Source organism: Acartia tonsa, chromosome 12 (genome assembly GCF_053477335.1).
Source record: "Acartia tonsa isolate MP-2025a chromosome 12, ASM5347733v1, whole genome shotgun sequence".
NCBI lineage: Eukaryota > Metazoa > Arthropoda > Copepoda > Calanoida > Acartiidae > Acartia > Acartia tonsa.
Genome location: NC_137271.1, coordinates 16,669,466 through 16,696,246, shown reverse-complemented (window position 1 = coordinate 16,696,246; position 26,781 = coordinate 16,669,466). Strand labels below are relative to the sequence as shown.

Genomic DNA, 26,781 nt, shown 5'->3' with positions numbered 1-26,781 from the left:
TTAAAAAGTATATATGTATTTCAAAGCAAAATTTCAATAAACAATTATGCAATAATATTAATATAAAAAAAAACAATTAAAGATTCCATCAAGCTTTTGAACAAAGTTTGGATCCGGAAATTGTTTTCTTGATCCAGTTTAGGGCAGCTGTCACTCTAAAATGTATATTTTAATTAAAAATAAGGAAGATGTGCATTTGATTGTTTGGAAGATAAAGCAAAATTATCTTTTGTATCTTGGCTCATAAAAGTCATTAAAAGATGCAATCATATTAGAATTCGCTACATTAAAATGATGGTACAGATACATAGAGTCTATAGAGTTAATCCAGCAGATTTAAGGCCCCACACAGAGATAAGGGACAGGGTACAGTCCAGTGAAGGTGGAATTCTAATTTGAACTATCCAGGACATTTAAATACATACCTTGCATATACTCCAGGATAATTAGCCTGTGCACAACCTGATCCCCAGGAAGTGACTCCAACAATTTCATAGTTTTGTCCAGGAGTGACACCATCACCCAACCTAGATGCTACTAATGGGCCTCCAGAATCTCCCTGAATTAATGATGATATATTCTTTCCTAGTAATTTGGTAAGGACAGCAAGACATGAAAGATTTTAGCCCTATAATAATCCTAAAGGTATCGGTTTTAATATTTTCAAAACAATTAATCACATGAATTTATTATTATTGATCATAGCTTTTAATATTGAGGGAAAATCTAAAATTATTCAAATTATTTCAAGTAACTCCTTTAATAATGATTATACAGAAATGTTCATAATAAATATTTTCAGTAAAATATGTTTATGCTCTTTCCATTGACATAAAGAAGAAAATTGTGTGAAATCTACTTCCAAAAATATTCAATGAAGTAACTTTCTCATTTTTGTTAATCCTTTAATAAGTCTGGGTCTTGCCAAGACTTTAACCTTCCAGACAGCAAGCAATGAAGGATGAAGTCCTAAGTGGTCATGGGCAATTGAAAGCAGAAACATTATACCTGACAAGTATCCTTGCCACCCTCTGGGACTCCTGCACAGATCATAGAATCCATGATTTGTGTGTTACCATAACCATAACCAGTTTTGCATTCAGTATTGGATAGAACCTGAATTACATTAAACATGCTTAATCAATTGCTTATGAAACTTTAGTTTGTACTTTATGGAGTTGAATAAGTTAGTTACTAACAAGATATTAGAAAAGACAACATAATCATCTGTTTTATTATATCATTGTTTTATTAGATGCAGTATTAGAACTATTGCCTTAGAGTTCTAAGTTGCAGTAGACTACAAGAAACATGAAGACGATTCACCTGCACAGTTACTTCTTGTAAGATCTTGCTATGTTCTGAGCCACCTTCTACTGTTTTACCCCATCCTTTTGAAAGAAGTTAATAGCCTCAAAAAATAAATTGAAATCTCATTTTATAGTAATTTACATCTAGACGAAGGTGCATAATCATGTATACACTCCCTAAATAAGATTTCAGTCATCCCCTTTTTTTTATACCCTCTTAGGTTATAAAATATTTGGCTTAATTCTGTGCATCAAATAATGAAATAACCATTTTTAGATGGTCTACATTTGGACATTTTAAGGGAATTGAAATGAAGATTTAAAATAACTAGGTAAATATTTTAATAATGATTATGATTTTAGAAAATGTATTTAAGGTTTAGATTATTTGTTTGAATTGATAACCTGTAGCTACAGCATCTAAGCCAGAATAATCACTACATGTAGACTCTGGCAGACAAACCTAAAAAATTTAAATGTAATCATGTGAAAAATCCACCCTCTATGAAATTCTATTCTTACCGGTCTAATGTGAGGATATGCTTCAAAATCCACTGGAGCTTCAAGCTTCATCAATGCAATGTCATAATTTTCAGTGTTATTGTCATGGTAAGGATGCATAATTACTTTCTGAACTCCAAGTCTAAGTCTTCAAAAAAAGATTATGAAACAAAAATAAAAGAAAATTTAATTATGTAAGGACAAAAAGATCTTACACAGGACTATCTGAACTAGTTGTCATTATGTTCTCCCAATACAACCTGCATAGACATGTTAAATAAAATATTCAATACAAAGATCAAAATTTGAATTATCATAATAAAAACAACTATTTTCTTCTGACAGACACAAAAAATTACTCATATTATTTTACCCTAAAAGTTGAGGCATCTCTTCCCCGAGTACAATGTGCAGCTGTTAATACCCATCTAGCATAAAAGTAAACTTTAATAATTAGTTATGATATTGACTATTTAATGCAGTGAGCTTGTTTGAATCTTATGATATTTTGAGTTTCATTATGAAAAAATTTGTGTTAATTATTTTAAAAGTGCTGATTTTAGTAATTTATATATGGTTAATCTTACATATTAGATAACAGTGAACCACCACACCATTGCTTTCCACCAACAAATACCTGAATTATCAATTTCTTGTGTTAGAATTCATTTGTGTTAGAATGCAATTGAAATGTAGTTTAATAACAATGCCAAACAGAGTATAAAATTTGAATAAGCTTGACAAGAATATGATAATATTTATGGTTCACTGATATTTACCATCCATGGGTACTCATTAACTTCAGTAGTTTCTCCACCAACCACTCTGCTATTTCTATTTGCCAGCCCACATCTAATGTATTTCAATATTTTAGTTATCACTGTAATCTGTTAAGTTCAATTTATTTAATTTTTTATTATAAATTATATAATGAATAGATGAAAGAAAGATCCTGTTTGGCTAAATGATGTATATATATTTTTGATTCTATTAAAACTTATACCTGCAATCTTCAGAACCTGAAAAATCAAGTAATTGCAAATAAAAGGAGGAGAGAATACAAAGTTTAATTTGAATACTAATTAGAAAAGATTTTTTTTTAAATCAATTAAAATTACCTTCTTTTAAAGATGTTTCAAATGTGAAATTTGAACTTTCACCTGAATAACATATTTTCATAAACCTTATACTTAATATTTCATTTGTATATATTTAAAATGCTATTATCATAAGTGTCATGTGAGCAATTTTAATTTATCACCTTGTATCTTACATATATATCCAAGTGATCCATATCTCCCATCACATGGTGAATCATACCATTTCCAATCTCCATTATATTGATTCTTCTTGTACTAAAAATGCCACATAAAATCAAGAACAAAATAAGTTATTTTTTATAGAAAGTTTAGTAAAGTTGTGTGAATTTTGAAAAAAGTTTTGCTTTTTTATTTTTTGTTTTAAAGTATAATTCAATAATTAAACACACCATACAAAAAATCAAAATGTGTCAAACAAAAAGGAAAAAACAAATATTGATATTTTATGGCAATTACTTTTTTTAATGATTAATTTAAAGAGAAGGTGAAAAAATACCAATTTCAGTTTATAATATTGTAAACAAAATTTTGATTTACCGCAATGCAATCTTCATCATTTCCATAATTATTTGGTTCACTATCATCCCAATTAGTGAAGTTGACTTAAATTAAACTTTACAATAAGCCTGTTATGTATGTATAAATGGATTGATGCAAACCATTTTATGATTTATAAAATAGTAAAGATATAGAAAGTAATGAATTTCATTTTTAGATATGTTCCTTTTAAAATTTAATCAAATAGAGTGTATAACCTGGAGAACCATCAATCCACACCCAGGATCCTTCCAGATGAATATCATGACCACCAATCCAAAAACCGGTTTCATTGGATTTCATCATCAGTTCTAAACAGAGAGAATCATTATAGCTTTAACTTATACCAGGTGCATTGCACCTAGCCACTAACGAATGATGGAGGAGGTCAAAAAAATAGTCTAAAATCATCACAAGACATTTTTAAGCTTTCCTAAAGATTAAAACTTATTTGGACCACCATTTTCATAAATATCTAACTTTAGAAAAAAAATGTATTACTTTATATTATGATAGTGCCTGCCTCCCTAGTATTTAGGGATCAAAGGGAAAGAAATGCAGAAAAAAGACAAAAGACCTATCAATACTTGAGTCTAAAATCAAAGTTGCCTAATAAATCCTAGGATATATGTAAAGCATCCTATAAATGGGAAAGCCAGTTAGTTGATTAGGCATTGTTATCATAAGCTACAGATAAAAAATATACTGTTTTATACATGCGGATTTAAAGTTATCTAATTAAAGTTAAAGGCTATTTTCACATTGGTTATCTTACACTGTTTTTGAAAATTGTAAAATAAATTCACATATCTTAACAACTTTTTATAGGGTATAGTGTCAGATGATAATCAATGTGATGTATGGACTAATGATCTTACCTTTAACAAATTCATTTTCTTCACATGTAATTATAGATGCAAGCTCCGAATTTGATTCCAGAGAAGAGCATGCTGATCTTGCAGTATACCAGTTTGTTTTGTCACTTAAAAGTTTGTAACATGATCCTGAATTATTAAACTTCATTAAATCATTATCACTTCAGTTTTTTGAAAATTTATTAGATTATAAACCAAATGGATACAACATAAGTAAATTCGATATTATTGTTGAAAGAGATTAATTTACCTGTTTCTTTATACTCAATCCAACCCTCTATACAATTTCCTAAATGTGAAAATTCTCATATACATATGTTAGAAATAAAATTGCATAGTTTTAATGTTATTTTTATCTAGTGTGTTCATATAAATTCAGAGTATACACCATTTTATTAAAAACCATGTACCTGTTAAAGTTGTAGTTGTTGTTGTTGTTGTTGTTGTTGTTGTAGTAGGTGCAGTGGTGGTGGTTGAAGTTGTAGTAGGAGCAATCCCACCTTAACAAAAGCAAATTGCAAAAATTTATATATTATTTTCATAATATGTAAGTAAAATATTTTATTTGAGGTGATTAACAATCAATACCTGGTAATTTACATACTGTTGGTAAAGTGCCAAACCTTCCATCACATGGTTTATCATACCACTTAAATTCTAATTCAACATTACTCTAAAAATTCATAGATAATAAAATATTTAATTTTAGTATAATTTCTTTATTATTACCATCATACAATCTTCAATGTCATCATAGTTATTTGGTTCACTAACAGCCCAATAGGTAAAATTCACTAAGAACAAGTAAAATGTTTAAGTTTTTTATTAAATGCATATAATGAAACTTATGATGCTATATAAAGAAATAATCACAAAACCTTTTAATACCTTGACTCAGGACAAGTATAAGATGAATTTTATTACACTACAAAGAAATTTAATGTTCCTATATCATCTTAGAATCAACATACCAGCAGACCAACCTGATAATACAAAATAAAATTGACCATGTAGCATCATATTTCCCCCTAATAAGCGGACTTTTGAAATTATAGGGTAATTTTACTAATAAACATTTATATTTGACCTAGAGATCCATAAGTCCACACCCAGGTTTCTTCAAGGTTTAGATCATTGCCACCCAACCAAAATCCATAGATTTCAGTAGAGTTTTTCATTAAATCTGAGAAGAAAAAAAAATTATGGATTATAACATCAAGATATTTTAAATTTTTACTTAATTAAATTTGAATAGGTACCAATAACAAATTCATTTTCTGGACTTGAGTAAATTGATACAAGTTCAGCATTTGTGTCCAAATCAGCACATTTAGATCTTGCTGTATACCAGTCAGTTCTTTCATTAGAAATTTTGTAACATGATCCTGAACATATTTTAAAATCCAAATAAGTTATAAAATTACCATTATCTTCAAACTTGTCTTACGTTAATTTCTTTCAGTATGATCATGAAATTTTTGTTTACAAGCAGGGACTATTACAAAAAATCGATTAGAATCTATTAACTGAACATATTTCTTTAATTTAAATAATTTTTCATATCATTTGACTAAACGAGGGATATACAGACATAATAAAAGGGAAGAGTAACTGCCATAGTAATAATTATTGAATTGTACCTGTATCTGGATTATGCACCCAATCATCTCTGCATTCATTCCCTAGAAAAATAAAAATCATAGCAGCATTACTTCTTATACTAAACCTTAGTTTATTACATATTTTTAGTTTGAAATGTGTGGTACAATCTATTCTGTAAATGTGTAGTTAGTGTGAAAATCCTGATATAAAATATATCTATTGAGTCTTACTAAGATACACATAACATCTTATTACCTGATATAGTTGTAGTGATATTTGTGGAAGTTGTAGTTACAATTGTAGTTGTGGTAGAAGTAGCTGTTGTGGTGGTTGTTGTAGTAGTAGAAGTTGTTGTTGTGGTGGTTGTAGTAGTAGTAGAAGTAGTTGTGATAGTTGTAGAAGTAGTTGATATGGTGGTTGTAGTAGAGGTAGTAGTAGTTGTTGTAGTGGTTGTAGTAGTAGTAGAAGTAGTTGTTGTGCTTGTAGAAGTGGTAGTAGAAGTTGTTGTGGTGGTGGTTGTAGTAGTGGTAGTAGTTGTTGTGGTGGTTGTAGAAGTGGTTGTTGTAGTGGTAGTAGTAGTTGTGGTGAAAGAGTTACAGAAGCCCATTCCAAATAAATTGTTTTTCTTATTTTGTTCTGTAAAAGTATAAAACAATCATAATATTAAAAAAGATTTTGGATAAAAGTAAAACATGGATAGAAAGCAAATCTACTACCTTGGAAATATTCTAATTTACACCTCTTTTTCTTTGCATCATACTCCCAAACCAAACACTTTGATTTAGCATAGCAGGCATCTGCACATTTCTCTGCTTTGTTAACCTTACCAGATACAGTCTTGCTTACAAATTTAGCAGTTCCTTGCATAATCTCACATGCTGAATCATAATAACAATAATAATTAAATTTTACAGAATTGCTTAATAATATAGAATGTAAAGCTGATATCTACAACACTGTAGATAAAACAGTAGTTAAGGATCTAAGCCAGTTTAATTTGAATTGATAATCTTTTTTTTATATATGACAAGGATTTAAACCAAGTTAAAATGTCCCAAGTAAGATTCATATACCTGCATTGGTAGAGATAAAATTGCAGTGTCCCATTCCAAAAAATGTTTTCTTCTTACTTTTTTCTATTCAAAAATGTAAATAACTATTTAATAGTGCATTTGTAAAACTTATATCATAAAGAAATTTTCTTATAGTAAACACAAAGCATTGTATTTATAAAAACTATAAAAAAAAATGAGTTTTTAAAATATGAAAAGTATATTATAATATAATAATAACTACAACTGCACAATGCAATGTAAGTTAAAAGATTTCTTTCTTAAACTGTATACTCCAAAACTGAATGAATGCCCCCAAGAATAAGTAAATTTAAGAAGAAAACAATAAGTGTTACCTTGGTATACAGTTGTTTTGCACTTCTTTTTCTTTGTATCATACTCCCAAACTAAGCACTTTCGTATAGCATAGCAGACATCAGCACATTTCTCCTCAGAGTTTAATTTTCCAGGTTCATTTTTGGTTACCAATTTTACAGTTCCTTTCATGACATCACATGCTGAATTACCTTCTGTAATGATAAGTTTTAATAAATTTTAGATATTAGTTCATAAAACTCTAAAAAAAAACCTATCATAAGTTCTAAGCACTTGACAAATTTTTTCTTTAACTTTAGACAAAACTTTTGTACAAAGAATTTTTTTATCATATAATGAATAGAATACTGGATGCCGCACACAAACTTTTTAAAAAGGTAAGTTTTAGATTTTTGGAAGGTTTTACCTATAATCAAGACCTCTCTGACAAGATAAGAACAGATTATTCAGTATGGCTTTGAATCTGATTAATATCCGCTGGATTAGAACCAATTCTCAGCCATACTAAAAAATTATGTATGTATAGCATCGTATTGCAGATAATTTTCCAAGAATATTAAAATAAAAATCATAACATTTGATTAAACCAAAATTATTTTGACATTCGCGGATAGCTGTTTATAATGCAATGTGATAATAACTATTCTGTCACCTTAATGAAATATTTGTTCTTTTCTTGCATTTTATAAAGTTTAAAAGATAAAGGGAAAAGTAGGTTGCGGGTAAAATCCGTAAAGGTTGTGTGTTTTTAGTTAAAAACAGTAGTAGAACGATAAAAAATTATGTTATAAATAATTGTCTATGGTTCTTTTCAATAAGAAATACACATATTTAGTGAATATTATCGTTCTACTACTATTTTTAAGCCTTAAAACACACACTTTTACGGATTTTACCCGCCACCTACTTTTCCCTTTGTAGCTGTATCCTGAATGTAAATTTACCTTGGGCATTTGAATTGGAAAAACTACACCAAACCACAAAAAGAGAAAATAAGAATCTCATTCTCTAAATTTGAAAAGTTATTTTGAATGAAGATTTAAAAATTTAAATTAAATCTATACTTACCCTCATCCTTTCAGGGCCAACAAAGATCTGAAAATCTAAAATTTTGCAAATAAACACTTTGAGAAAAAAACAAGTGTTTACCAATACAGCATAGATTTATTGAGAGTTGTAAATAGAGCATATCACTGCTTGAAAGAAACTCCGTTTTTAAATTTACTTCAGCATTATTTTTTTGTTATTATAAATAAAAAGGTCAAATAGCTAAGTACTGTATTTTTTAACTAGCGGCTACGCCCCTAGAAGCATCTAGGGGCACTTTACTTAAGGTAGGAGGAGGAAACGTCGACCTCATCCCATTCAAAATTTGAGAGGAGTTGAAGACACCCTCCCCCAAAATAGTTTAAAACCTTCTCAGGACCTATAAGAAGCTTAACTGTGAAGGAGAACAAAATCAGTTCAGCAGTTAGCGGGATCCTTCGGTAAAGACAAATAATACTTACTACTTTATATAAAAGGATTATTTGAATTCAAACAGAAATGGACTCATATGCTAAAAAAATAGTTAGCACCACAAAGTTGTAGATACCTGTCTAAGAGGACTCGATAAACTACGAGATCTTAACACACATTTTAGGCTCAATTTATCATAGTCTAATACTGTACCTTTAATAATTAATATAAAATAAAAGAACATACTTTTTGTTGATGCATTAAAAAACAAGGATGAGAACATAAAGCGAAGATCAAAAAATGATACATCCATACAAAGGAACAAAAAACGCATATGAAAAGCTCCATTTAGAAGTAGATTTATTTGTAAGTCCGATACAATTTACAATAATCTTCTTGAATATAAAAAGCTGTTTAAAGGGATGCTTCACTTATAATATTGGGTCTAATATTCCTACGATTCACAACATTGTAAAAACTATGATAAAAGAATAAAAATAGTTTAAAAATAAAATGTACTGGTAACTTTCTGGTTATAATCATAGAAATTATAGATTTATAAACTGTACTTTTTTCTTTAAGAACCACAATGCAAAGTTTAAATTCAAGTGACAAGTGGACCGTCGCTAAACGTATAAATGCTATGCTTTTAATAAAGCATTGATTAAAAGTACTTTTATAAAGTTCAAACATGTAAGTTTTGTACTTTGCATACAGCGTTTGAAACAAACAATAGTGGTGGTTTACCTTAAGGGGTCCATTGAAGCACTGAAACACCTTCAAACTTGAAATACATTTTAAAAAAATAGCAGGGTTAGATTTTCGTTTTTTCTTATTATTTTAGGTTAGATTATGAAGACCTGCAGGATAAGGACTTAAAAAATACCCGACCCCCAACACCCTAGTTCTATATTATTTCTTTTGAAACTAAAATTAAAAAAAGGGGTCAACAAACCCTCCCCCCCCCCCAAAAAAAAAATCCCCCCACAAAAAAAAATTTTCTTTTTAAACCTAAAATACGAAAGTACCCAAAATTTTAAGCCTATGATTAAGAGAAGGTTGTTATAAATTTTGGGTAATAGTGTAGTTTGTAGTCAAAAGTCCTTTTCCTCTCGAAATTCTGGGGAAAGTTTTTTATATCTTTGAATAAATTAACTCTAACCGCCCAAGATAAATTTTACTATGCAGTAAATTAGAAAATTGGTGAGGTAAATATTCTTTATAGTGTCCTCTAGGAGTGTAGCCGCTACCAAATCAAATTTAGTGTCTTCCCTTTCTTTGAACCGTTTTTTTGGGGGGGAGAGGGATGGAGAGGGCTTTCCCTGCAATAGAATACTTGTTCTTTAAATAAATAGTTAATGAAATATAAAATTGTGTGTATATCAAGAAAAGATGCCTCATTATAAATATTCATTATTTTAATACAACGGAAGTAGAATTTACTTGGATGATATAGCAGGAGAAAAATTGTCGTCAATTTAAGTTGCAATTTTCACCCGTATTTATCAATAGGGCCGTGTATCCAGTAGGAGGAAAGAGGATGGGGTATACGGGGGAGATCGTTATTTTAGCCCTCTACAGAGTTCACTTTGTTGTAAGATCCAAGTAATAAACATCCATTGTAAAAAATACCTGGGCAATTTTTTCTGTTCCAACCTTGAATGTTACTACTTTTATCTAGTAAGACTATAATTACCTTAGAAATCAATAGTTTATAAAAAAAAAATTAGACTGTGTAAATAGCATTTATAAATAATTATTTCATTTACACAAACAAATGTACATATAACCTTAATAATTATTGCTTTTTAAAACAAATGCATGACCTTATTAATTATTGCTTTTTTTCAAATTAAATGATTCATAATTGTCTAATTTGGCGAGAAAAAGCAACAAATAAACGGCGGGAGTGGTGGTTTCACCGTTGTGTCTCCAAAATTCAATACTGGAACCTATTAGAGAAGCTGTCATTTCATTCAAATTTTAGCGTTGTTCTTCTATTTAAAGTCATGGACCACATATATCTACATGTTAGAAGGGTGACGCAATTTTCAGATCTCAGTTTTCGCTAATTGATTTACTATTTTTCTCTGCAAGATAAAAGCGCTGCTTGCAAGATTGTTTGATTCGCTATAATATATAATGATGAATTTTTTTAAATCGCGAATATCTGAATATCTTGTCACCCTTCCAACATAACGCATGAATGCGTACAACCGCGATAAATGACATTTTATTAGACATCAAGCAGAAGTTTTAGGTTAGAATTTTTAGTTCCATAACCTCAAAGACATTCCTTCAAAAAATAGTATATTATTTCAATTACAATTTAGTTTTCGTTCTTTACTTTTCTCTTTAAATCTTTTGTTAATCTATAAAAAAAATAATAGTGTGTCATATTATATGTATATAATACTTCTAATTAAAGATTTAAAAATGAAACAAATGTTATAAATAGATACAAATGAAACGTTTTGACAAGGATTTGTAGGTGTCATTTTTACTGTCAAAATTATCATTTATTCAAAGTCCATTTTTTTTCATTGCAACTACGTGTATTCTAAAAACAAACAATTGAATAAATTATAGTTTACTAATAATTCGGGATTGCAGACCTAAGCGTTAGACTAACCACAGCGTCAGGCTAACATAAACTGTAATAAGCCATAATTAACCTAACCAATGGCTATTTTCAAATTCGGTGATTCCACGTCTACCGTCTTTCATTTTGGTAAACTTTTGCAAATTAAGATTCTTTTTATCTCTATTTCGGGGAAGAGGAGGGGGCTTAAAACTGAACAGTATGTTAATAATACTAAAAAAATCATTATAGCATTGTATTACAACCAATTTTCCATACATATTAAAATACAAATCATAATAGTAATACCAGTTTTGTTACATCGGGCCTTCGGGGCTAACAAAACTAATTTTAATCTAATAAGTTTTCATTTTAATATTCGTGGAAAGCTGTCTATAATACCATGGGATAATAACTATTATCAAACAGCCCTTGGTAGGTTTAGCTTTTGATTCCATGTGAATCATTTTTGAAATGGGTCAATTAATGATTTATACATGGTTTAAAAAAACAGTTAAAAAGAGATGAAATAATAATGTAAATTTATTGCTAAAAAATCATTAATACATACATTTACAACAAAATTTAGATGCAAGAATTGTAAATTTATTTGTACAAAGAAACATAAATATCCTAATCACATTAGTCATTTATCGCATCGTATCCCACAGATATTAAAATGAAAAATTGTAAGATTAAAATCAGATTTATTAGTCATGAAGGTCCGATGGCCCGGGCTAATGAAACGTGTACTAATTTTATGATTTTTATTACCTATATTATTCTTGGAAATTTGTTTGTAATACGATGCAATACATGAATTTTCAATTCCAGTATGGCTGAAAGATGGTTCATATCCAGCGGTTTCGAAGCTACACTGGAAAATGTAATACAGAATTTCATTACTGAGTTAACTGAAAAGAAATATATCAAGAAATTAAAGAATATTTTTGAGTTATATATTAGCAACTGATTATAATAGGTATTTCTCGCATCGTATTATAAACAGCTTTCCGCAGATATAGAATGTACACCTCGGGGCTAAAAAAAAACTGATTTTAATCTTATGATTGTACATTTTTATATTCGTAGAAAGCTGGATATAATGCGATGCTAGACATAGTTTTTTCGTATGGATGAGAACCGGTCCCTATCCATCGGATTCGAATGAATACGAGAAAAACAATTAATAAAAATTTTGAGATTATTCAATTATTGACATCAAGTTTAAAATGGAAAATAAAAAATATTTGTACAAAACACAGGTGTATTTAGAATATATTTACAAATACATAACAAGCGGCTCATACCCTATTCTATAATTTGATCCTGAGAAATGTAAATCATTCAATCAATATTAACGGGTAATCTATTACCAAAATTTAGAGTTTGTGATTTATCCAGAATTTCTCAGAAAGCCTTCAAATCTAGTAGGAAAAAAAGAGCCAAAATTTGCCAGCTATAGCTTGCAGTAATGTAGACAAAAAGAAGGACAGAGAGACATACATCTTACTACTTTATTGTTTACTAGTAGCTTTGCCCCTAGCCTCTTTTGGGCTTTGTCCCAAAGGTTTGATCAACATAATTTTTCGTATTTTAGATTTAAAATAAAAATAAAATAAATTATTTGGGGGGGGGGAGAAGGAGACTCAATCAAATTTATACGATACTTTGCAATGTTACGTAAGAGTCGCTGTTCGAGAAGAAAAAAATTCGATTTAGTGTGATTTCTCTTGGGAGGGTGGTGGTACCCTCCCCCAAATTAGTTATAAACTTTCAAAGGACTTATGAGAAGAGAACCCGATCGGTTCAGCGGTTAGCGAGATTCTTCGGTACAAACACACAGATAGACATCCTGTTACTTTAGTATAAGGATATGATGATTAATAGACTAGCATCTAATTAGTTATGTCAAAATTTACATGAATTATGACATAATGATAATAATCAATACAGTTTTTTAATTAAAATAACTTTTACTTTATCTTTTGATTACGTTAATCGGGAATAGTCCCTTTAGTGGCAACGCCCCTTAAGAGGCGATTTGTCGTAATTTTTAAAATGTTTTTTTTTATAGGTTATTTTAGATTAGGTTAGGTTATATTGAGTTAGGTGATTGCCCCACAGGGTTAGGCAATTGGTTAGAGCCCCCCAGATGGGCTAGAAATAGGAGAAAAGCTACTGTAAAAATACGAAGTATCGCCCTTTAAAGTGCGTTGCCACGAAAGGGACTATACCCCTTTAACCTTTCCAAATTAAATTTTGGAACATTTAGATATTACATTTTCTAAAATTATCAATAATCAAATATGTGCATTATTTTAATGACTATTAAGTTATAAATCACAGTGTTCTAATTTTTACAAGGATCACAACATCCATAAGTAGCGAAACTCAAAAAACATGGAATGGCAAAAGTGAATCAAGCAAGTGTTTAGTTTTCATAAAAAAGAAAGAGAGAGAAGGATTAAAAGATATTAAGAATGATAAAAAATCACGAATCCTGAATTAAAAATAATTTTGTCTTTTGTTGCATGAACCATCAAATATGTCTCATAATGGTGGGAATGTTGACAAAAAAAATCATAGATCTAGCTTTAATACAGCATGACCCTCAAAAAAGTATTTTTAAGCATCTGCAGCCCTTATTTCTCAATGAATTATTAAAAAATGCATATGTCCTTGTTCTCCATAGTATTCCACGTAAGTAGATATAAAAATATTTTTTTTACCTCCATTAACACCGGAGATTTTTAGAGCTAAAGTTTTGAAAAAGTGACTGAGAAAAAGAATTTTTTTTTGTTTCTCTTATTTTTTGGATGGTTATATTATGTTTTTCTGGCAATTGAATAATGAGACATAAAGAAAAACAAGTTAACTAAATATTTCTTTTTTATTACACCTAAAAATATCAATTTTTAATGGCAAAAAATACTACTGAATGAATTGATTATTTGCAAATTTTAGGTTATTTATTAACCCTTATTTATAGAAAAGGATTAATTATGACAGTTGCTCCGCCTACTTTTCTGACATCTCAATTATTTAATAAGGGGTAAATTGAGCTTTTTAGACTAAAAAATCATTATGTGTTATTTTTATTTTCTTTATAACTTTTTTGTTATTAAAGTTAGGATTGTGAAACAAAAACAATTTTCCTGCTATATTCATAGAGATTTATTTGGTTTTTTAATCTTAAACAATTTTGCCTAATAAGTAAGTTTTCAAAATATCATTAAACTAAAAAGACTCAAAAAATATGTGTAAAAAAATGCTTTTTACTAAAAAACTAAATTTTTTATTTCATTTTTGTATAAAGTTTCTGCTAGTAACAAAAATAAAAGGATTTCTAGCTTAATTTTGCTAAAAAAGTCGTATCATGTTAAAAGTTACTTTTTCCTCAGTCACTTTTTCAAAACTTTAGCACTAAAAATCTCCGGTGTAAATGGAGGTAAAAAAATATTTTTTTATCTACTTACGTGGAATACTATAGAGAATAGGACATATGCATTTTTTAATAATTCATTGATAAATAAGGGCTGCAGATGCCTTAAAATACTTTTTTGAGGGTCATGCTGTAGAAGCTGTGTGAATACCATTTCCTCACGGTTGGACTGACGGACAGACAACGTGAATTATAGAGTAGCTTCGCTTCTAAAAATTAAATATTATTTACATAATCTATATATTATAGAATAAAGGCAAAAAGTTTTCTTAAAAAAGAGCCTATATTTGGATATTTTAGAACATTTTCCCGATTTTCTGACACAACAAGAAGTAATACAAAAAAATGTATGTCATTGTTCTCTGTAAAAATACATTTATATTTTCAAAAAAATGCTCTGGGAAAGGAGTAGTGAAAGAAAAATTAGTTATAACTATTTCATTTTGTATGAAAAAATCTTAAAATATCAATATTAATTTAGAAAAAGCTTCTAAGTACTTTTATGAGTTTCAAAGATGAACTACTTTTAAGCTCCCCATAAAAGCACTTTTAGGAAACTGTTATTTTTCATATTTGGTTGTGTCAGAAAATCGAAAAGCCCAGTTTTATTATACACTAGCGGCTACGCCCCTAGAGGCCTCTAGTGGCACTTTAAATGTTTTTTTAAAATATGGTTATTTTGCGTTTGACGTTTATTTTTTCTTTCTAAAATCGAGAAATTTTTAAAAATTTAATTTCTCTAGGGAGGGTGGTGGTACCCTCCCCCAAAATAGTTATAAACCTTCACAGGATCTATGAGAAAAACCCTGTTAAGGAGAACCCGATCGGTTCAGCGGTTAGCGAGATCCTTCGGTACAAACATACAAACACACAAACATCCTGTTACTTTATTATAAGGATATAATTAAACTAGAGGCTGATAACTTGTTCATCACAGTGATCAATATTTGGACATTTTGATGATAAGACTAGTTTTCCCTCTTTAAACTCACAAGACAATTTGCCACCAAGATTTTCTTCAATTCTAAAACAGATGATGATAAAAAAAGCATTTTTCATAACTCTATTATTTGTCATAATTTGTAATTTTATAAACCTATTTAATCTTCTATTTGATCTTATTATTGTTATATCATACATTGGTAACAATAACTCTTGTAGAGTGTCAGAACTTAAAAGGCAGAATATTACTTTCTAAGTCTAAACGAAATTGTATATAAATTTGTTGCAAAATTGTGTAAATAAAAGGACATTATTTCACTTTTAGGATTTGATTATAGAGTTACCTTGCATATAATACTTTACCTTACCGAGATTCGAACCTCCTAGTAACAACTAACATACGTAATTAAAACTGACTTACCCGACAGCCAGATTAGACCTGAACAGATCCTGTTTGGAATCCTCGACCGTCAAGGTCAGTTCAGTGCCCTCTCTTCAGGTACACTCATTTACAAACATTTTTTCAAGGGATAATTTCTGTAGTGGGACAAAGTGTCTCAAAAATCAGCCATGTGACGTCATAAAAATGAGGGATTATCCATCTCTTTTTTAGGGGTTTTCTTCCCCACTTCTCCTCTCATCTCCCTCATTTTTATGACGGCACATGGGTGATTTTTCAAACACTTTGTCCCGCTACAATATTTCCCTTCTGAGGGATAAGATAAAGGATATATTATTACTTGGAGAATCCACCAGCTTTTTAGTTCTCTAATATAGTGAAACTTGTATCGGACTATAGTAACGATAACTTGCATTTACTCCCTTTACCTACTGGATGAAAGAACGATTTCCATCTTAGCAAGCTAACTTGACGACACTTTTTTCGACTGTCATAATATCCACTTATATTCTACAACCATTAATAAGAATTTGAACTCTAACACAATGGATAAAAGCCATGATTGTGTACCTATAAAGAGCTGTATACAGAGAAATAAGAGTTGGGGCAGAAGTTTTAAGTACTTACAGATCGACATTCTTAATCTTATTTAAAGCGAAGCTTTTCTATAATTATGGTCGGTCTATTCGTCCGTAATGGATATCTCTTATCGGTAATTTAGGCATGTTAGAATTGCTAAATCGATTGGCATGGTGATTCCTGTAGTTGTTAGGAACAATTTAGAAAACATAGCAACTCTAATAACTAATCAGAATGTTCGTACGTTCATTTAAAACAAGTTGATTTTTAACTTTTTAAATAAAAATATCTATGTGATTTAGTTAATACGCGAAGCATCTCAATAATCTAGTCCTAAAAATGTTTGTATGTCCTTAAACAGTATCCTGTATTTACGCAGTTTGCAACAATTTTTTTTTTAATTTAGTTTAGACTTAGAAGTTTATGTATATTCTGCTTATTCAGTTCTGACACTCTACAAATGTTAATGTTCGTTTGTCCGTTTTATCTTTCTTCGAATAACTTTTTTTTAATGCGTTGTTATGATCACAAAAGCCCTTGACCAAAGTTTGTTAATGATTTTCCTGGCTGTCACCTCTAGTCAATCGATCAGAACCCCGTCAATCCTTAAAAATAAATATATTTTTTCTGTCCATAATAATCTTATTGGTATTATCCCTCCTACGGGATTTTTCAACAAAAAAAAATAAAATAATTGGGAAAGATCTAATAAAGTGCAAGAATAATTGATTTAGAATAGTTTAGGTTAGGTTAAGTACAGAGAATAAAATAATATAAAGGAATCACATTAATCCTTAAGTGGTAAGGTTTTTTTTTGCTATGAAGCATAGGTCTTGGGATGGGTTTAATTTATATTTCTGGTCCCTGTTACCCCTTTGAATACAAAGTACCTAGATGCAGGGGCGTCCAAGCTTTTTTATTTTTTATTTTTTTTTGGGGGGGGTAAAATTGCAAATTTTTTATATAGGGGTAAATTTAAAATGGGGGGGGGGGGTAAAATGAAAACTATTTTTTTTTTGGGGGGGGAGAGGGGTAATCACCCCTTTACCCCTTCCCCTTGAACGTCCTTGCCTAGATGCTAGGGCGCAGCTGCTAATAAATTTGGTAATTTAATATTATTACCTTAAAAGGTAAGCACTTTCAGATTGATTCAAGGAGATTTCTATTTTCTTCTTTGGTGGAGGCTTCAGTTCCTGATAATTAGTAGTAGTAATACTTAAAAATTATATTTTTACTTTTAAATAAAAATGAAAAAAAATCGATATACTATTTCTTGGATGTTACACCAGATTTCCATGTTCTATAATAAAGTGAATAGTATAGCTGGCTAAAATAACGATAACCTATTCCTCTCCATTTACCCTATCACCTCTTCTCCTATTAGATGAACGAACTGACCAATAGATGATGGCCATGATAGCAACCTAAATGAGCGAGAATTTTTTCCCTGTCTTAATATCCACGTATATATTGTACAATCATCCATGACAAGTTGGTAGTATTTTTGTGATGCTTATAATTCTAACAAAGAGGAATACTTTCGGCAAGTAAAAGATATAAAAATGTATGAACCTTATTTTTAAAGACCAAATTATATGCAGGTCCATCTCTTTTCTCAGGAATTTTATCTAGAAAAAATATCATTATCAATTCGATTTATAATAATAATAATAATAATATATATTTCCTACAAGCCGCGGCTTCCTTTTAATATTCGTGGAAAATTATGTGTATATGATTTTTCAGTATGGCTGAGAACCGATTATAATCCAGAGAATATTTATCGGGTTCGAAGCCTTACTGGAAAATTAATTTCTAATCGTTCTTTCTACCTGAAATTAATTTACATTTTATCGTCCATCTTTAAACCAGTCGCGTGCATATGATTTTGCCAGGGGGGGTTTGGTATATTTCATAAGGGGTCGAAAAAATAAGGGTTTTTGACATGCTAATGCTTTGAACACTAACAAATGTATCTTGACTTCTAGGAAAGCTTTGTCCATTGCCTTAATTTAATAGATATTTTTGGCAAGAAAGGGGCGAAAATATAAGCTCAATCTCCCTAAAATTAGTAAAGCCAAAACAATTATATAAATCACTTTATGTAAGCCATACTAACGAAGGTAAGGGCCTGCTTGGATAAATTTAACTTACCTAATACTGATTCTTTGGCAAGGACTGTCTGTATCAAGAATTTTTGTGATAGCACTGTAAGATACATCTAAATATAAACAATTGGTATGTTATTTAGATGGTGTGCACAGGGTTCTGTAGGGGGTACGTCAAAGCGCATTAAAAAAATTGACACCCCAATGAAACCAAAATCGAGGGGAAAGGCTGATCTTAAGGTGTGTGTAATTCAGACAAGAGGAGTGTAATTTCATTGACAGGGGGTGGATCCACTACCCTAGTTGTCCACCATCTTACAAAATTAACAGATGTTGAAGTCCAAAATATGTTTTACTAGAGTTGGCTCGATATAACTATCTCACTATTGGCTAGTTTTCTATAAGTACATATCTATTTATCTATTTCAATTTTTCTCCCTCGCCATTACTATCTAAAAGAAAGAAGTAAATATTTAATATTTTAAATGATTTTAAAAATATTTCTTCAATTATATTTTTTATTTACATTACCATCACCAAAGGGTTAATATGATTAAAATTTTAGTTTTAATATTTGAACACTACGGAAGTGTCGCCACAATCGAATTCTTTTAAAACAGAGTTTTCTTTGATTTTCTATATTATGAACGTATATTTTTTGTTTATTAAATCAAGATTAAATACGTCAATGTAATTCAAATATCAACATGGATTGAAAAACTTTATTCATTCCATAAACAAATAGAATAAAGGTTTTATCGCTTTGGTCAATGAGAATTTAATGAGGATTATTGGAGCACTATGAGTTTTGAACATATTTTCCTTGGAAAACTTGAGCTCATTTATAGACATTTATTTCCTATATAGATCTGACATGGATCTTTAAGCAATATAGCAGGCTGTTTTGTAAATGTTAAAAATTGGAAGAATCTATTAAATAAAAGTTATCGCAAATATACTTAGTAAATGACTGGTATATTTTCACGCTTTATTGTTTACTAGCGGCTATGCCCCAAGAGGCCTCTAGTGGGACTTTAAATGTTTGGTTTTAAAAAAAATAATAAGACACTTTGCAATGTTAGTCTTTAGGAGTCTTTATTCGAGAAAAAAATACGATTTTTGTGATTTCTCTTGGGGGGGGGGGTGGAGGCTGGTACCCTCCCCCCAAATAGTTATAAACCTTCCAGGGACCTATGAGAAGCTACCCTGTTAAGGAGAACCCAATCGGTTCAGCGGTTAGCGAGATTCTTAGGTAAAAACACACAGACACACAGAAAAACATCATGTTACTTTATTTTATTGTTTATACCTTTTCTGTAGTTTCCATCAGTCTTCTAAGTTTTGTACTTCTATAGGTTGTCTGTGGATTTAAAGCAAGCAATTCAATTTTCAAAATATCTTATTTGTAATATATTTTTTTAAATATATGATTTTAAAGGGAGTGTGAACGTAAATATTTCTCATCTGATTATCAAATCTTAACATTTTCTAAGCACATTTCACTACACTGATCAACCAAAAACGTCCTATTAACAAAAATATCCAGAAATAAAGCCTTGATTTTATGGTATTTTGGAAGGGAAAAAGGAAAAACCAGGGAAAATCTTAACGTTTTTGTTTCTTATAATGTTTGTAGGAATATTTAACTTGTCATATATAGTTGAAACAATTTACTTACTGTTAAGGATTTATTTTATGATATAAAATTGCTAATTAGATTTTTTAGAACGTAGTAATTAGGTAATAAAGACCTATTTTAAATTCGTATTATTGACAAAAAAATACCCCACTGTCTACAAAGGGTTGAATCTCATAGGTTATTTAAAATAAGAATATCCCTTTTTATTGTGTTGGACAATAAATAACCCACTTTCGAGAATTAGTTTGCACTTTTATCAGACTGTTTATGAAGAAATATTGCGTCTTTATTATTTACAAATTTGTAATTAAAGGTGGGCGAGAGATGGGCCATCTAAAGTTAAATGGATACTAATAAAATAACCTGTTTCTAGCTTTGTTATTGTATTTGGTTTTCAATAAAAAATATTGCTTATTTTATCAATTTCTAAGTAACTATACATTGGTTTAAAGCAAGGATTATGTTAAAAGTCAGCTTAACCGTTAGGAAAAATCCAGAACTATGTGAAAAAGTTTAATTTTAGCTATAATGGAAGAAAAAAGCAATTTAATGCACATTTTATATAATACGGAAAATTTCTTCCTTTCCCTTTACCTTATTAAAATCGTCGGAAAAAGCCGTTTTTTAAGCAAACAAAAGCGCGTTTTGCTCTATCTGTGAGATATTATGAATGAGATAATGTTAAGATTTGATATTAAGATGAGAAAAATTTACGTTCACAGTCCCTTTAATGAAAAGAAATTATTAGACCCATTTTTAGAATTTAGAAGTACTTATATATTATGAAACATTTTATTTCTTTTTAAATTATTTTTAAAATCGAATTTGTCCCTGAGCTCCAATCAGCTTGAATTCTAGACATAAATAAAAAAAATTAAACTATGATAGTCATATAAAATTAAATGTTTTGAACATCGTTTTATAAACTAAATCTATGAATTAATGTTTTATGAATCCTATTCTTTTTTGGCAGTATCCATATAACCTTTTGAATTTTAAGTTTTTAAGCTGGTTAGGAGATACAACTCTAGAATGTTCATATTATATTTCTATTTAATTGTAGGGGCCTAATAACATTTCTTATTAGAAACTTATTTTTGGTTAATCTAATGGATTTATTTTCAGATTATCATGTACTTTAATATGTTCAAATTTGTAGCTGGCTAAAATAACGATCCACCCCCTTTACCCCATCCCCTCGCCTCCCAGGAGGAACTAATTGACCAATAAGTTATGTCCATGTTAGAAACTCCTATCATAATATCCACGTATATTTATACATCCATTATTAATCTACACTAGATCCACTTACCTTTAGCTTCAGGATTAAGGGTGACAACGCATCTTTGTTGGTGATCCTCATCTATACTTGATCTGCCATTACCAAATCTGTTCAGCTTTTTAGATTTTATGGTTTTCCTCAAGAAATCGTTTGCATGGTTTAGCATCTGAAAATTAATTAGATTATGTTTCAGAAAGAAAAAAAAGTGAAAGTATGCATACATACCTTTACCAAAAAGAACCTTATTTGTCATCTATTCTTTTGAGTAGCGAAGCATCTCTGTAACTTACTTTGTCTGTCCGTCATTCAGCCAGTCCGAGAGTCAGTCAGTCAGTCCGTAACGCTATAAGGGAAATTTGATTGCAGAATTTTTAAGTAAAGATTCCCATGAAATTTGCGCATTTAGTCTATACATTGTTTTGTCCGTCTGCATTTCGGTCATGCTTCAAAATAAATTAACCTTATTTTAAGGCTTCGTGATTTTCTTAAAGTTTCTGTTCTGAGAACCGAGCTCATAGATTCCATACTTGTTATGGATGTTGCTAAACTTTTGTGAAAAATAATTTTACAATAAATCTTCAAGAAAAAATATACTTACACTAGTTTTGATTTTTTGATCAAATTCAGTTTTTTGTTCTGAGAGCTTGACCCATATATCTGATTCTGTCTAAATATATTTTTTAGTTTAAACAGTTATTATAGATATTTAGCGCATCGCATTATAGAAAGCTTTCCGCGGAAATTAAAATAAGCTTAAAACCAGTTTTGTTAGACCCGAGGGGCAGAAGTCCTATGCTAACAAAACTGGTATATATCGTATGATATCTATTTTAATATTCGGGGAAAATTGAATTTAATAACATGCTATATATTTTTTAACATTTTGTTTACAATTATTGGGGATGTACGTACATTGTACATACATAAATTTTTCGGCCAATTTCTTATTTCTTTATATCCCTGAAAAAAGCTACTTTATAGTTCTGTATCTGACTGTTGACTGGTGACCTGAGTATTATTGCTAAACCATCAAAATAGAAACATTTGAAAAAAGGACAATATTGTGAAGGTCACTCTAACAAGATTTTCTTATAGTTACACTGATATTTGTACTAACCGGGGTCTGACGAGCAAAACCCATTATTCTTTCATTTTCCTTGTAGATTTTTTCTCTTTTATTTGCTTTTTAGTGGCTACGCCCCTATAAGCCTGTAGGGGTAATTAAGGGGAAAAATACTTATAATTTTTTTTTTTAAATTGGGGGATGATTTATCTTTGGAGGGTGGAGATACCCGCCTCAAAATAGTTATAAACCTTCCTTGGACCCAAAAAAAGCTTCACTGTAAAGGAGAACAATATAGATTCAGCGGTTAGCGAGATCCTTTGCTACAGACAAAAAAAGGTTACTACTTTATACAATAGGATTGGGCATAATGCTCTATGTCTATGGTCTAGTACGTATTTTTATTGACGAAGCCCAATCTGTCCCACTGCACTGTGAGGAAGACGATTCCCTTTTCTCACATCTCTTTTGAAGAGATTTTCTTCCACCACGTTTCCCTTTTTCTTTTCCCTTTATATGACGTCATATAGGAATCGTCTACCTTACAGATGGGCTTCGTCATTTTTATTGACTCGACATTTCAAGGCCTATAAAATGCTATGAAATAGAAAAAATCTTTTTAGGATCTTTTGAGGATAAACATCCTTTTGACATCAAAGCAAAGAAAAAAGTGCAAAATATTGCATGAAAATTTGCATTAAATTTTTTATGCAGTTTCCATTAACTCATGAACAGAAAAATAATAGAACTGTCCATGCCTTGCCTAGACTTGAATTCTTTCTGTTAAGCTAAAGTGCCAAATGGTTCTAAAATTCATTGTTTTATGCAATTAATTTGCTTAGTCTTATAAAGTTATTACATAAAAAAAAATTATTTCATTTCTTTTCATTTTGATTTGAGTGTATCAATTAAATTAACAGGATTTCCATCAAAGTGCCTTTTTGAGCACAAATAATCTTCCGATTCCCCTTCAGGTTAGGTCATATTATGTACCACAGGTGTTGGTAGGCATAGTGTAGAAAAACCCCCCTTTGAAAAATAAGGGGGGTTGAATGCTCGACAGGTCCTTTTTGGAAGCAACTTAAAAGTATTAACTTTCAACAAATTATTTGCATCAACACTTATATAGTAGCTTTACTTCTAATAGGTAGGACCAATCATAATGCCCAATGCAAATTTAATAAATTTTGTGAAAAAATGAATTACATCAAAAATCAAGAATTTGTCTGACTTTGTCAAAATAACAATGAATTTAATAATTTTTTATCATAATTTTTTCACATTTACATTGCATTTTTTAATTAACACTAAAGAAAAATCTTACGCAATTTTTTAAAGTAATAACATTTAAGATGACTAACTTAAATTTGACGAGTAGCGAAACAAAAAAATAAGGGAGAAAACGCATTTTTAAAGAAAATGTCCTTTTTGTACTGTAATTATAATCATTATATTATAATTATTACAATGAAAACTAAATTCTTAATAATAATTAGGGATAGTTAACAGTTTTCGGGAAAAGATTTAACACACTAACAAAACTGGTTTTAATCTTTTATCTTTTTTATTTTAATATCCATGGAAAGCTGTCTATAATACGATACGATATATAACTATACTCTGTTAGGAAATTAATGTTATCATATATAGATTGTTTTTAAGAAATCCATGAGAGTGTTGTTTTGTTTTGAAAATATTTTGTCAGGACACTTGTCTGCAGTCGTGGGAAAATTTTGATCTCCGTAATTATTTGATTTTCTTGACAAAAACATAGGATGTTACGTTGGTTATTTTCCACAGAGATTTAGTCATGATCAAATGAAAAAATATATCTTCTATTTCAAAGTAGAATATTTTGTTTGTTTCAAGGAAAAAATGGTTTTAAGCTTTTGTATTCCCGTTGTAGAGCGGAGCCCCTGAAGTCTAGAAGTGCAGCCGCTAGTCCTAATACTAAAGAGTTAAGCGTATTCTGTATGGTTTTCATCCAGAAGCAATTGTCAGGGACGTAGTTACCCTGAAACGTTTTTTTAGAAAAAAAATGTTATCACTTTTTGTTGTGTTTAAGTAGTATTATGATTATGTTCGAAAAGATGCAAAAAAATTATCAAAAAGCCTCACCCTTTATATGTTTGTTTTGAATTAAAGTCATGAAAAGTGTTACAAAACTTGAAATTATTGAATTAATATATGTTTTTTTCTGTTTTTCTTCAACAGATTATAATTGATTTACATTTTTAAGCTTCGTGAGCCATTTATTTAATATTTTTTAAAGGAATTCAAATTTATTTCATTGGCTAGTCCCTTTATTTCTATACAGTTTAATGTAAATAATTTTCAACTGGATTATTATTTTTTTGGCACCACCACCTTTACTTTGCATAATACTTGATTATGACAATTCATTAGAAAGCAATTTTATTGTCCCTGAAAGTTATACAATAAATAGAGGCGAAATAGAGAAACTAAAAAGCTAAGACGTCCTTGTGCTTTTAGTTTTAAAGACATATTATCAAAGTTATTGTGTGCTTGAGAGTTAGTAAAGGTATCCATAAAATGTAGCTTTAATTTAAATATTTGTTTTACATAAAATTTATCTCTAAAATATCTATAATACAAAGTAGCTTGATGTCTGTCTGTCCGTCCGTCCGTCCGTCTGAAGATTAAGATCTCGGTAACCACTGAACCGATCGGATTCTACTCTTCAGGGGATATACCTACTGGTCCTGTGGTGGTTTTAGGCTATTTTCTTGGGGGATGGGACACCCCCAACCCCCAAAAAACAAAAAATTCCCCCCCGATTTTTTTTTTTTTTTGCAGAACATTTCCTTGGTCCTTTTTTTGCAGAACATTTCCTTGGTCCTTTTTTTTGCAGAACATTTCCTTGGTTCTTTTTTTTGCAGAACATTTCCCTGGTCCTTTTACGAATTTCGCCTTAATTTTTTTATCACATCTTGGGGCAAAGCCCCCTAGAGGCTAGGGGCGAAGCCGGTAGTTTACTTGTATTTCACCATTCTATTTGGGTAATTTATCCGAATAGGTGTTGATACTAAATTACTATTGGAAAAATTGTGGATATTCAAGTACTATTGAGTCTCGGGTTCTAAGCCAGCTTTTTTTTATATTTTGCTTTGATTATATTTTTATAAAGTTATCTAAAGTGATAAGACATTGGCCAATAATTTGATTTTGATGTACATCTGCATTGATGATACATAAAATTACCCCTTCTGTAGATTACAATTAGTGGTTGTTAAAACGTTTGGACACTCATAATAAACTAAGCAATTAAAATTCAATAAAAGTTCCTAAAGTTGTTAAACCAACAATAAAAAAAATGGTATTATAAAACTTTGGGGACTAGTGTAATAAACAGACAAATGTTCCCTCCCTCTCTGATTTTTATACTTTACCTGATTTCTAACTTTAAATTTAGACTCGGCGAAGCCCATTTTATATCAATTCTGAAAATTAAATACATTGTTTTACTGGTTCTAAAATAATTAAAAAACAATAAGAATTTAAGTTAATAGAAATATATATATTATTACTTGGATGTTGCACCAGATTTTCATGTACTCTGATAAAGTAATGCTCTCAGCTTGCTAAAATAACGATCCACCCCGTTAAACCCCTTTACTCCATTTCCTCCCCTCCTACTGTATGAACGAACTGACCAAAAAAATGAGGTCCGTTTTATCAAGCTAAATTGACGACAAATTTCCCATGTCAATATATCCAAATATATCCTTTATCCATTTTAACAAGAATAGTTTTGAGTAGGCGTGTCTAAAAAAAATTAGGTTTGTAAATTAGAATTACATAAAATAAAAATTAATTAAATCTATCATAAAGAATCTTGTTTAGTTATATATTTAAAATTTCTTTTAAATTATAAGATTTCTGAAAATTATTCTCATGAATTTCATATACACATTTCTTTAAGTTTATACAGTTTTAATTGGTTAATATAA

At 29.9% G+C, this 26,781-nt stretch overlaps 1 protein-coding gene and 1 pseudogene across 2 annotated transcripts; both read right to left on the bottom strand.

The window, feature by feature from the left end:
* LOC145334333 (uncharacterized) lies at window positions 1–8,464 on the bottom strand (annotated as a pseudogene). Its single transcript, XR_013884810.1, has 29 exons — window positions 8,382–8,464; window positions 8,258–8,321; window positions 7,334–7,507; window positions 6,999–7,061; window positions 6,642–6,803; window positions 6,181–6,561; window positions 5,964–6,005; window positions 5,583–5,708; window positions 5,411–5,506; window positions 5,053–5,117; window positions 4,912–4,996; window positions 4,734–4,823; window positions 4,574–4,612; window positions 4,327–4,452; window positions 3,667–3,759; window positions 3,449–3,513; window positions 3,073–3,166; window positions 2,930–2,971; window positions 2,815–2,830; window positions 2,591–2,663; window positions 2,399–2,448; window positions 2,185–2,239; window positions 2,027–2,071; window positions 1,833–1,959; window positions 1,716–1,773; window positions 1,327–1,391; window positions 1,009–1,116; window positions 426–559; window positions 1–155 (listed from the first exon to the last, which is right to left on the bottom strand). The product of XR_013884810.1 is annotated as an uncharacterized LOC145334333 (transcript).
* A 6,750-nt stretch (window positions 8,465–15,214) lies between these two features.
* LOC145333531 (uncharacterized) lies at window positions 15,215–26,273 on the bottom strand. The gene is made up of 11 exons (XM_080178687.1): window positions 26,221–26,273; window positions 22,346–22,414; window positions 21,778–21,913; window positions 21,300–21,319; window positions 20,136–20,189; window positions 18,873–18,939; window positions 18,291–18,346; window positions 17,841–17,911; window positions 17,284–17,323; window positions 16,161–16,234; window positions 15,215–15,821 (listed from the first exon to the last, which is right to left on the bottom strand). Exons 1-9 carry the CDS (start codon window positions 26,257–26,259, stop codon window positions 17,299–17,301), a joined length of 537 nt encoding a protein of 178 aa, XP_080034813.1. The 5' UTR covers window positions 26,260–26,273; the 3' UTR covers window positions 15,215–15,821; window positions 16,161–16,234; window positions 17,284–17,298.
* Window positions 26,274–26,781: the final 508 nt, after the last annotated feature.

Excerpts from the sequence above, each read along its gene's own strand:
- LOC145333531 (XM_080178687.1), bottom strand. The coding sequence starts at position 26,259 with ATGGGCTTCGCCGAGTCTAAATTTAAAGTTAGAAATCAG. Across the intron at positions 21,914-22,345 it reads ATCAAAAAATCAAAACTAGT|ATGCTAAACCATGCAAACGA; the intron begins GTAAGTATATTT and ends ATTAATTTTCAG. Across the intron at positions 18,347-18,872 it reads TGCCAAAGAATCAGTATTAG|ATAAAATTCCTGAGAAAAGA; the intron begins GTAAGTTAAATT and ends TATTTTTTCTAG.